The sequence below is a fragment of the Amblyomma mixtum genome, chromosome 2, assembly GCF_055824585.1.
Source record: "Amblyomma mixtum isolate Tamu chromosome 2, ASM5582458v1, whole genome shotgun sequence".
Classification (NCBI taxonomy): domain Eukaryota; kingdom Metazoa; phylum Arthropoda; class Arachnida; order Ixodida; family Ixodidae; genus Amblyomma; species Amblyomma mixtum.
The window spans coordinates 302,784,204-302,796,919 of record NC_143013.1 but is presented as its reverse complement, the minus strand read 5'-3'; the positions used below and the strand labels follow the sequence as shown (position 1 = coordinate 302,796,919).

The following is a 12,716-nucleotide window of genomic DNA, read 5'->3' as shown; positions in this document are numbered from 1 at the left end:
CGTTCAAATACGTTATTTTCCTTTTCTTTATACAGAGCGATTAGAGTGTAACCTAACACGGTGTGTATCTTTCTGTCTTCTTTATTGATGTGTTATACTTCGGTCCGCTTATGATGTATAATCATATGTACACTTGTGCTGCCTGTGCTGTCAGGGGGGCATAGCCTAGTCAGGCCCCATCCGGGACTTTTGCTATTGCTTCCTGAGCCAATTTGTAGCAAATTGTCTCAAATAAAAAAGAAAGAAAGAAAGAAGGAAAGAAAGGAAGAAAGAAAGAAGGAAAGAGAGAAAGAAAGAAAGAAAGAAAGAGGGAAAGAAGGAAAGAAAAAAAGAAAGGAAGAAGGAAAGAAAGAAAGAAAGAAAGAAAGAAGGAAAGAAAGAAACAAAGAAAGAAAGAAAGAAAGAAGGAAAGAAAGAAGAGAGAGAGAGAAAGAAAGAAAGAGAGAGAGAGAAAGGAAGAAAGAAGGAAGAAGGAAAGAAAGAAAGAAAGAAAGGAAGAAAGAAAGAAAGAAAGAAAGAAAGAAAGAAACAAAGAAAGAAAGAAGGAAAGAAAGAAAGAGAGAGAGAAAGAAAGAAAGAAAGAGAGAGAAAGAAAGAAAGAAGGAAGGAAAGAAGGAAAGGAAGGAAGAAGGAAAGAAAGAAAGAAAGAAAGGAAGAAACAAAGAAAGGAAGGAAGAAAGAAAGAACGAAAGAAGGAAAGAAGGAAAGAAAGAAGGAAGGAAGGAAGGAAGGAAGGAAAGAAAGAAAGAAAGAAAGAAAGAAAGGAAGAAGGAAAGGAAGAAGGAAAGAAATAAAGAAAGGAAGAAAGAAAGCAAGAAAGAAGGAAAGAAAGAAAGGAAGAAAGAAAGAAGGAATGAAGAAAGAAAGGAAGAAGGAAAGAAAGGAAGGAAGAAGGAAAGAAAGAAACAAAGAAAGAAAGAAAGAAAGAAAGAAAGAAAGGAAGAAAGAAAGAAGGAAAGAAGGAAAGAAAGAAAGAGAGAGAGAAAGAAAGAAAGAGAGAGAAAGAAAGAAATAGAGAAAGAAAGGAAGAAGGAAAGAAAGAAAGAAAGGAAGGAAAAGAAAACCTTATCCGAACAACTGTCATCCGTGAACACTGGATCTGAATCCCGGACCTGAAGTGAAAATCTAACTGGTAGCTCACCTAATTCGCATTTGGCCCAGCTACGCAAATCAACCATCATTTTTTCCCCCAAGCTTTCATTGTTATTTTCGCGTCCTTCACAAAACGTGTGCGTGGTACACTGATGAAGCGCACTGGCGCGCTTGGGAGTTGAAACGTTCGTTACCACACGCTGCTTCGGTGCTATGTGTGTAGCCAGAAAATATTTATGAGCAGACCCGCCGGGCGCATGCGAAACGCGTACCGGCCGATCGGGTCCGTTTGCTTGTCGAGGATATTGTAGTTCCTCATCACAGCTTCGGCCATGCGGGGTCCGATGTTGAACCCATCGGTGGCCAGCCTGATCGCCTGTTCGAACAGCTTGGCCCACTCCAGGGTGCCTAGTTTTTTGTGCAGCGCCTCGTAGCCCGCCAAAGCACCGGGCACGATAGGCGCCTGGCTGCCTGCAAAGTCGTACGAATGGGCGCCATAATGTGTCTTGTTTAGAAATGTTGGGCACAGAGCAGTTTTGAACGGGTAAGAGTTTATGAGCACAGTTTTTCATATATTGCAAGGTCTGTCTGCCTGCTTTGGAACGGAGCCGTTGCGTTGTGATTTTATGAATATGTCCCAACTACATTAACAACTAGCCCAATTAACACTTCTAAAGTACACTTCCTCTGCATCCGGTTCGCGTTTCGTAAGTTCGTCCCTACTTCACGGCGTTAATGTGCTCCACACCAGTATCGTGGCAGCAACTTGCCGAGCAAGGTACCTGGAACTCTACGTAAGGAAGGTGTTGCCTCTGCATAAGTGAGCGCTTTGCTGAGAGTTATTCCGTCCCGGGGGCACGTGAAACGTGTCTTCAAAATCTTAACACAGCGCTGTGTTCGTCCTTTCCGCCCTTCCTTCTGTGCGTCTTCTTTGGCCTGGAGCCGTTGCGCTGTTATTTTATGACTTTTTTCAAACTACAATACAAACTAGCCCAACAATTAACACTTATATTTCATTATATTTCATTATAAGAATCAATATATCCGCAGCTGTACCGTCGGCAGTCTTGCATATTTTTGCCATCGTTAAAAGAATTCCATGTTGGTTTTCTACGGCAGTCTAAACTGCTCGATGCGAACGATGGAAGCACTATAAAAGAAAGCTTTTGGTACATATTAGAAGAATGGATCATTACCTTCAATATTTTTACCACATGGTTCAGGAAAGACTAAGTAATTCTCAAAAATAAGTTTTTGAGGTAAAAATCTGACTTTTTCAGCATAGTTTTGCCAGTGTCGACGGACACCAGAAAACCGGTGAATCGTTTGAAGCAGAAGCTGTTAACTAATTTTTATTAATTAACTGCATAACTGTTAGAGTTAGGCGCTTAGTTGCAATAAGACATTTGTAGCCGGTCGTTAGTGATAGCCATAACACTTTTCAGAATTCAGAAAACGCGAATAGCGTTAGCACTGTGGCTCGGCAAAATTTGGCTTCTTTGACTAGTTACGTGCACTGGAAAGGTTGCTTTGCCTGCATGGTCTTCGAAAGCGAATGTATATTGGCACGATGCAGCCGAATTTTGTAAAGAAATAGCGCCGAGGACAATCGCGTTTTCGAAATTCCAAAAACTGATATGGCTACTACTAACGACCGGCTACATATCTATAATTGCAACCAGTTGCCCTAGCTATGATAAAAAGTTAATTATCCGAAGTTAGTTAACCAGCTTACTACTTCAGAAAATTCACCTGTTTTCCGGTGTCCGCCAACACCGGTTATACTGTGCAGCTTTTAAAAGCCTCTTGAAAATTGAAAAAAATTCATGAGCTTCGTTAAAACATTAAGTTGGGCTAGTTGGTAACGGCTTGAAGGAATCATATTCTTAGCGGTAAGAAACAGACACAACACCAAGATGTCCAAGATGTACACCAACAACAAGGTGTCCTGTGTGTGTGTATCTTGGTGTTGTGTCTGTTTCTGACCGCTAAGAATATGATTCCTTCAATTCATGAGCCTTTTGAATTTTTGAAAATTACTTAAAGTCTTCCCTGGAACACCTGGTATACCAGTGCCTCAAAGTTTTCCCATATTCAAAATTTTTTATCCAAAAATGTTGGACATATAACAGGCGTAATGTGTCCTTCGCTAATAGTACTGACTTTCGACGCAGAACCGGCGCTTTCATTTTTTTTTTTCGTTTTTTTCATGCCATTTTTACAGCCCACATCAAATTTCTTCTTTAACCCTAATATCACGCCTGATCCCATCAGGATGAGAAGCCAATAGAGTGTTCTGCAGTCGGATAAAACTCAAGAACGAAGCGGCTGGTGCCCTTCAAAGGGGGCCCCTCAAGTCAATAGCGTCGACCGATTCTTCTCCTCGACCGATACTTTTGGACATGCAAGCGTGAAATCGCAGGGGGTGACGGATAAATGGGGAATAACCACTGCTTAATCCGATTAACTGTGGCGTCATGAAAATCGGTCTACGCAACTAGCTGGAGGGCTTCTTTTGAGGGGCATCTGCCGCTTCGTACTTGAGTTGTATCTGACTATAAAATAGCGTATGCAAGTTCACATACCCTAAGCACAAGTATTTTTTCGGGACGTTACGCTGTTTGTCCCATCTGCACATTTAGTTCAGCGTATGTTAACGCAGATGCGACAACATTGGACTGGATTAGATGAGATGCTTCAGCCTAGTGGCGATATCTGGTGTTTAGAGCGGGGACCACTTTTGTCAATTAAGCCTAGAAGCGGGAGCATCGCCAGTTTAACTGAAAAACAGTTTTGTTGTAAGCCACATGAGAAGAAGATGGCCAATGCACTTAATGAAAAACTCAATGACGATGAATTCACTCCGGAGCGTGGGGTGGAAGCGCACCGTCATGTTGGGAACGATATTCTAGCGTATGCAAGATCCACGCAGGCTAATTTCGGGAGAATAGCCTGCGCGTAAGGAGAGCTTACCTTAAGTCTCGATTTGAAATAGCGTTTGAAACATGCGCACTACGCATCATGCTATTTTTAGCGCGCACGTCATCTCTTTGCGTATGCCTGCGCACGCTACACTAAAGAACGGCCTAATATTCATAAAGAAAGAAAGAAAAGGAAGGAAGGAAGGAAGCAAGCGAGGAAAGAAAGAAAAAGAAAGAAAGAAAGAAAGAAAGAAAGAAAGAAAGAAAGAAAGGAAGAAAGAAAGAAAGAAAGAAAGAAAGAAAGAAAGAAAGAAAGAAAGAAAGAAAGAAAGAAAGAAAGAAAGAAAGAAAGAAAGAAAGAAAGAAAGAAAGAAAGAAAGAAAGAAAGAAAGAAAGAAAGAAAGAAAGAAAGAAAGAAAGAAAGAAAGATTTGGTTTATTGGGGTTTAACGTCCAGAAGCGACTCAGGCTATGAGGGACGCCGTAGTGAAGGTCTCCGGAAATTTCAACCACCTGGGGTTCTTTAACGTGTTCTGACATCGCACAGTACACGGGCCTCTCGAATTTCTCCTCCAAAGAAATTCTAGCCGCCGCGGCCGGGATCGAACCCGCGTCTTTTGGGTCAGCAGCCGAGCACCATAACCACTGAGCCACCGCGGCGGTGAAAGAAAGAAAGAAAGAACGGAAGGAAGGAAAAAAAAGAAAGAAAGAAAGAAAGAAAGAAGGAAAGAAAGTAAGAAAGAAAGAAAGAAAGAGAGAAAGAAAGAAAGAAGGAAGGAAAGAAAGAAAGAAAGAAAGAAGGAAGGAAAGAAAGAAAGAAAGAAAGAAAGAAAGAAAGAAAGAAAGAAAGAAAGAAAGAAAGAAAGAAAGAAAGAAAGAAAGAAAGAAAGAAAGAAAGAAAGAAAGAAAGAAAGAAAGAAAGAAAGAAAGAAAGTACGGCTACGTAGTGCGCAGGCAATGTCATCCCTCACCAAGAGGAGGGAACCCGTACCGAATTTGGCGAGCGCTTCATTGTCTCCGTTGAACATGTCTGCCTTCGTAGCACCCGGTGAATGACCAAGGGCGTCCAGGGTTTCCACTTCGTGGGTTGAGCTGCCCCGAACAGAAAAGCGAGGGAGCGTTGACAGACTACTTCCCACTAAACTATCTGGCGGAGTCGGCTAGCTAACGGCTGCGCTGATTAACGCAGTGAAAAACTTCATACACCACTAACGTGACAGTTTTCTACGGCTCTAGATAGAGCTTAAAGTCAGGGGGTATCTGATCACCCCCCCCCCCCCTTCCTTCAGCTAATATTGGCAAGAGATCTGAGACCCCCGTGCTAGAATGTAGAGACTGCATGAATCAACAATTTTTTTATTCTTCTTAGTGGTGGTGCAGACATTTCTTGTCTATAGTTTCGAAAATTTCACTGGGATTTTTAGTAAGCTTCGTTAAAATGTTCTTTAAAACTCGAGAGGGAAAAAAATACAAAGTTGGCTGCACTACACAAAGGGTGGAAGAAAAAGGGAAACATGCATTCGCACCACGAGTCAGACCAGTGCTGACTGCTCAGCTCAGTGGCTAGACAACAACTCGCATACTGGTATAGCGTTTGGATCGTTTGTTTCAAGTATGTGACATAAACTGAGCAAACAGCAACCTTTAAAAATGATTTCTCACCTTCGTATAAACGATGAGTAAAGCAAACCGCCAAACGCTTTCTCTCTCTCCTTCTTTATTTCCCTCTCCACCAATGCTCGAATAATTAGAGACCCCACTCCGATGGAGCCTGACTTTAAGCACTGGCTCTAGGACTTTTCAGGCTGCTGTTTGGCGCTCTAACAAGATTAATTATCCGGTAAACTGATAGTCTGAATATGCAACGGAGAAAGTGAATGTTCGCCACAAGATTATAGCTTTACGGGCTTGCATTCGTCTACGTGCCGCTTTGGTGGACAAGAAAAACTGGACACAGCGAGCTTTGCGATGTAGATCAAAATATACCGAGTGTTTCAGCGAACGCTAAAATTTTTTCAAAAATAAGCTTTTAGGGGTAAAATATGGCTTGTGAGGCATAGTATTACAAGTGTTGGCAGACACCAGAAAACCGATTAATCTTCTTAGGTAGTAAGCTGCTTAACTAACTTTAATAGTTAACTTTTAACTAGTAGAATTAGCCACCTAGTTGCAACTGGAGATCTATTGCCGGTCGTTAGTTTTAGCCATATCAGTTTTTAGAAGTTCTAAAACGCGGTTACCCTCACCGTTGTGGGTGGACAAAAACTGCCGGCATCGAACTAAAATGCATGCGCTATCGTAAGCATGCAGGCAAAGCAACCTCTCCAGACATTTCTTAACTAGTTGCACGTAACTAGTTGAAAGAGCCAAACTTTCTCAAGACACAGCGGCAAGGGTAGTAGCGTTAAAAACTGATATCGCTATTACTAACGACCGGCTACAAATCTCTAATTGCAACTAGGCACCTAACTCTACTAGATAAAAAGTTAGGTATTAATAATTAATCAGCTTACTATTTAAGACGATTCACCGGTTTTTTTGTGTCCGCCAACAGTGGTGATACAATGCCACAAAAGCCTATTTTTGAAAATTTTTGAAAGCGTTCGTTGAAACACCCAGTATATAAGTACAACGCATGTCACTTGCACCGACCTTTGTAAGGCCCTAAAGCTCGCAAAGTAAGTCTGATTAACTTTGACAACAGCGTATCAGGTGAAATCAAACCTGTCGGCTTTGCATTGGGACATTTATGTCGCGTCAGGCCAGGACGGGTCACGAGCAAGCCCGCGAGTGCCACTTTATTTGCATGATCCCGACAAATCTCGTGCAGATGGGATCTGGTCGGGTTGCGACGATCCCCCGGCTCTACCAAACTGAACTCTCTGCCCTAAGGCTCCGCTCAACCCTAAAGTGACTTTACTCAACCCCCTCCTGTAGCGCCCCCTGTCTCTCGATTGCTACTGTGCTCTCCTATCAAACGATGAGCTGCCTTTCTACGTTATGTCATCTGTCAGAGCCGAGTTCTTTCATTTGATTTGAACTAGGATATAGTTAACCCACGCTTTCTCTCGAATCACTGAAGGCCTTAATGTCACTCTTATTAGTTTCTTTTCCATACCTAGCTGTGATGTAAGTCTTATTTCATGACTTCGTTAGTCCTCTATTCACGACCCCATAGATGAGTATTGGTACAAACCGTAAACTTCTCTGAGAACGTGCTCCGAAAAAAATTTGTGCCCAGCATTCTGATGCTGTATGAAACGATATGGTCTGCGTAGTACAAGCTAATTAAGATCTTCTCTAGTGGAAATGACTCGAGGTGCTCACGCCAATGGAATCAAGCTCGCACGCTACAACTAGGCGCCGAGATCACATCCTCTGCTATGCAAGCGGAAGTTCACCCTTCATTGTCGGCTTGCACACTGTCGTGAAGTACAGCGCACGGTTGGAAGCAGTCACAAACGTTCTGCGAAGTGTACTCATGGGCTTCCATTGTGTACAAGACCACATAACTGAGTTGCAGAATATTTTTAGTAAAAGCGAAATTACTCATTAGCATCCATCCGAGCACAGCCATACGGCAGCAAAGGAAAGCTATAAAGCTATACGGGACGAATTTTTGACTACGCAGTTTGAGAGCGCTGTACAGCTTTCCTTTCTAGCCGTATGCCTGCGCTAGGGTGGATGCCAATGAGTGATTAGTCCCTTAATAAAAATCTACTCCACTTTGGGTGACTCCCCTAAACTTTTGAATAGATTATTTTTAGCGGCCACCGGACTAACTCTAGCGAGCAGTTCCGTTATATCATGAAAACAGCAAGTAAGCAGCCAGTCGCTTAAACGTGTTAATATCGGTAACCAGACAAGTCTCATCAGGCTTACCGAGACAACTACGGTATTCAGTCACCGGAGGAATACTATCGGGTGGCAGTATATTCACCTTGCTTGGTCTCTCTCACTGCCTCTTTGGCTCACCACTTTTCCGAAAGCAACGCAAAGAGCTACAGATTTTTTCAGCTGCATCAAGCAAGAATGAAGTATTTATAGCCGTGTCGAATTTGCTGTCCTCGCTGAATAACTCCGAGGCTATTATTGCATCAAAGCCTTTAAGAAAAAAGGCATATCCTGGTACGAGATGAGGCTTAACAAACCTAGGTAAATCTAAATAATAGTTAACTCTGAACTTCTTTAGGCCAAGACATTCCTCCGCGCTGTCGCAACAGCCATTGAGGTAGCTCCGGCCTTACCGGTTAACACCTACACTCTCGAATGCTACTTCAGTACAGTGAGGAGGGTGAAAAACCTGGTTTATCTCAACAATGAAAAATGACAGTCTGGACGGTCTTTTCATGATTAGCGTGCACCGAGAGCGTGTAATGAAACAAGAATCACGTTATCACCCGTGTCATCATGCAATTTGGCTAGAAAAATCTGAGGCGTCTGCAGCCTCCTATTCAAGTCTGACAGACAGCGGTTAAATGTAGATGAACACATTGTGTTGTGTGCTGGTTATCAGTTCGCGTGAGTCGCGAACCTGCACGTAGCGACACTGACCACTTTTGTTCACGAAGCGATAGCAGCTTTCAACATTTTGCTTATATTATAAAGTTTAGTGCTTTGTTAATAAATAAACTCCAAAGTGCCTCCTGTAAGCCATGCACTAACTTGACGTTACTAATTCTTGATCTGTATAGCTTAGGCCACAATTTGGGGGCGTTTTCTGTGGTTGCCTCCCCTCCCCCCCCCCCCCCCCCCCCCCCCCCGCAAGAAGTTCTGCGGGTTCCCTAGTGGATATCCGTAAGATGCTGTTCATAACCTGAGCGTTGCTTCCAAATGAACTGCAACCGACTCTTGTTCTGCTGCTTCCAGAAACTACGTACTATCGCGCGCAGTATGACAACACGCCTCAGGTGGTACAAGCTGATATCACGAAGCAATTCGAGTCGGGCGCTGCTGCAAAGTTCTGTATATAGCTGCCGAGCAGCGTGCCCGCGTGCCTGATACTGTGCAGCACAGCGTATTAATTTTCTTTCAAGCGCAAACCACGAGAGCGTTGCAGGTCATTCTGATCGCGACTGTACGCTAGTTCTACTGCCGAACCTTAGGCCATTTCACGAGTCACACACGACAGAATAACCACAGGACAGGCTGACTTAGTGCAGGCATTATGTCGAACTGATGATCAAAAGTTTAGTACTTCGATGCCCAGCAGAGTAGGTACTAAACTACCAGGACCATCGTAATCAAAGGCACTGCGCTCACCCGTTGTAGAAGACCGCGATAAGTCCGCCGCCAATTCCAGACAGGTGCGGAGCGGTGACACCCATGCACAGCAGCGCAGCCACGGCAGCGTCGCCGATAGCGCCGCCTTGCGAGAAAATTGCTCTGAAAGAGCACCATCCCTATGTTACAAGTCCGCAACAAAAAAAAAAAAAGAAACACAGACCACTGCAGAGACTACACTGGAGAAATGCGAAAGCATCAGCGTTTGCCGCCACGTTGGTGGCTCCTGGTCGACGCCTTTCTACACCTATACTTACCCACTCCGTTAAGATCCGACCGCCGCTCTTCGATCTCCGATGCTACCGCACTCGACGATGTGTACTTTTTTTCTTGCTGTACTCTGCTTGGTTGCAGGCGTGACGTCATCATATGTATGGATGACGTCACACTCTTATGCCGTCACATGGTGTCACTAATCAGCCCCACTAATCAAACAAATTAGTTGCCCCATTAATTATTATCATTAATTAATATCGTTAATTGTAACAATTAATTAGCACCTAATGTTAATAACCGATGACTAATAACTCTGACTCGATATTGTTTAATCATTCACTTTATATACTTCACCATAACACTCTTCAGATCCTGTCTGATGACGTCACCGACGTCACATCCGGCGACACATTTTGTGGACACAACATAGCCTAGTAATGCTATCGCATTGATAATGTGGAAAATACGCTGACATGTCCAGCGCACGGGCATGGACGTGAGAGGCACCATAGCCCACTTTCGGCATTTCCTGTATGCTTTCGCAAATGGCTTCTGAAACGGGAACTCATGGCTTGTCTGGGTACTTCATACCGACCAGAGCTGGCCCTTTCACGAAAGTGTTCTAGCAGTTAACCCCCCCCCCCCCCCCCCCCCCCCCCCCCAGGAGCTCATTCTCAGCAAGAGGCAGGACGAGACACATTCCGCTGCATTAGAACGCATGTCTAACGTTATTCTGTATCGTACATGTTTTTTTAGGGCTCAATATTTAGTGCTGCACCCCTGCCCGCGATGGCAGGGGCCCCCAGCGGTGGGCCTTGTGCGACCCGGGTTGCTCCTCCCGAGCGACCAATCATTAATTTAAATGCCACCTGCCACGGTGGGCAGTTTGCTCCCTATCCGGTGAGAAGGTTGTGATAACGGCGCAAGGTCACGTGACCTAGGTAGCTCACCTGCCTCCTAGGTTGCTCTCTGGGCATTACTTGCCAGACCACGCCGTTATTTCTCGCTCACAAAGCCGACGCCGCATTTTCTGCGTCCTCTAACGCCGACAAAGGAGCACTGAAGACGGGACCGGCGCTGAGCATACCAGCTGTTTGTTGTCAAGAGACCCAGCATAATATAAACCTTCAACACCGGGCCACGTGACAATATCATGGAGCCAATGAAGACATCTTAAAGCAAGCTCATCAGGCGGTGTTGCTGGTAGTCAGCGCCCGTCCTGTCTTCATTGTTTCTTTTTGCGCGTCCCTTTTGAGTTGGTTTCTTGTGCTTCAAGTATGAACTGACTGGTCCAAACAAATTTATACCTTACAGGAGAGAGAGATTTAGCACCGAAAAAAAAATTACCGAAGACACTTTGGAAATTCTAAACTGTGCTTGGCGAAAGCCTTGTGGTCAACCCACTGCCGCTTCCCCGAACCACTTGGCGCGTGGCGGGCTTCCCGCATGTGCGGTTCTTATCGTCTTTGGCGACTGCAGTCGTTTTTTTTATTGTAGTGTTTTAGAGCGCAGCTCTCTGGCGTCCGTTTCGCTGCGTCGCTGTCGCCGTTGCCCGTTCGTTGACGTTTTACACTCTGATCATTTTAAGGAAAGTAAGTGCGCAAACTGGCTCCCTGGGTAAGTGGACGCTTGAACCGTGCTGTTGTGTTGTTGATGCGGCTGCAAGAGCCGTTGACTAGCAACCGTCGCCGTGGACACCCGAACCGCTCCGTACAGGAAGGGAAGAAGGGGGAGTGAAAGAAGAAAGACAAATAGGGGCCGTAGTGAAGAAAATTAAAATTGTATTTGAGGAAAGGAAATTACACAGTAACTGTCTCGCGTATCTCGGTGGACACCCGTCCTCCTTTTGTAGAGGAAGGAAGGAAGTGAGAGTGAAAGAAGAAACAGAAAGTGGGCCCGCAGTGAAGAAAATGAATTTGATGAAAGGAAATTATGGAGGAGGTTCAGCCGCTGCGCGGAGGAGAGGCCATAGTTCGCACGATTCCACTGCACGGATAGGCACCGCAAGCATGGACGGACACCGCGAGCAAGGACGGACACCGCGAGCATGAGCCATTAAAGGCTTTCGCCTTAATAGCTGCCGCCGAATCTCCCGTTACCAGGCGGGCTAACGGACGCTCAGCTTTTAAGGCGGAAGCCTTCAATGCTTCATCGTTGTAAGCAGGAGTTGGCGACAGAAATGTCGCGCTTTTCAATTGGTCGAAATGGTCGTGACATAAAAGTGCGCGAATTTCAAACGGGTCCAATTATACTTTGGCTAGTAACCATGCAACCAATTAAAGGGATCGCATAGTGATGCTCCAGTGAAGCGGGATTGAGTTTAGTTATTGCTTAATTAACTAATTATCCTTTCTAGTCAGACTAGATAAATGAAAAAAAAACGAACAGGAAACTGGTCGAGTTGCGGAATCGAACCAGGGTCTCCGGAGTGCGAGACGAGCACGCTAACCACTCCACCATGCAAGCTCGATTGTTTGGAATGAACAAAGGCGCGTCTAGTGAATACGGTGTCTTCGTTCACCCCATCTGCCTCCCCTGACAAGAAAAATAAAAAAAAAATATAAAGTGAAATAAAACAAATAAGAAAAAGTTGAAAAGGGAATAAAAACAACTAAAAATAATAAAAAATACAAGATCAATGCAAATCAGTGCGCAAGGAAAGGCTTTCGCCTTGCAGCATTTTAGAGAGCCAAAGTGCCCCCTGAATTTTTTTTCTCGCTCAAGTCCGTAATTGCGCTCACTTGGCTACTTCGGCGCATTGTTTGGCGTCGCAGACGATGGCCATGTTCTGGTACTCCCACTTCTCGGTTGGATAGCTGAGTGAGGTCGCCACCAGGAAGTAGACGAACACGGACGCCACGGTGCCCGCCACGATGGCGCACAACATGAAGAGCACGCAGATGCAGTAGCACCAGTCTGCGTTCATCTTCCGTCCGCAAGGGGGCGCTGGCTGCTGTAAGAAAACACCGAGGTCGTGCTTGTAGCAGTGCAGGTAAGTTCAGCGAACAGTACGACACACGTGATTACGAACACCGTACTGCGAGGAGCTCACGCCACGATGTAAGCTTCCTTCTGTAGCGTTCTGCTATTTTCAGCGTAGCAGAGGCGTGCGTATGCTGCCACTGACACTGACAGGGATACGTGCACTGGGTGATAAGAGCTTGTATGAAGTACGTCGCGCAGTACACGCCTTGGTGCTTAGCTT

At 44.9% G+C, this 12,716-nt stretch overlaps 1 protein-coding gene across 2 annotated transcripts in view; it reads right to left on the bottom strand.

The window, feature by feature from the left end:
* The window catches only part of LOC149364731 (glutathione hydrolase 1 proenzyme-like), a 36,000-nt gene extending 23,542 nt beyond the window's left edge, over positions 1–12,458 (bottom strand). Inside the window, exons 1-4 of one of the 2 annotated variants that reach the window (XM_089570181.1) lie at positions 12,253–12,458; positions 9,275–9,397; positions 5,004–5,104; positions 1,365–1,563 (exon numbers count right to left, since the gene is read on the bottom strand). In XM_089570181.1, coding sequence (XP_089426307.1) covers positions 1,365–1,563; positions 5,004–5,104; positions 9,275–9,397; positions 12,253–12,437 — 608 coding nt within the window. In that variant the 5' untranslated portion in view covers positions 12,438–12,458. The remainder of the gene's footprint in view (positions 1–1,364; positions 1,564–5,003; positions 5,105–9,274; positions 9,398–12,252) is intronic. The other variant, XM_089570180.1, reaches the window with a different exon arrangement.
* Positions 12,459–12,716: the final 258 nt, after the last annotated feature.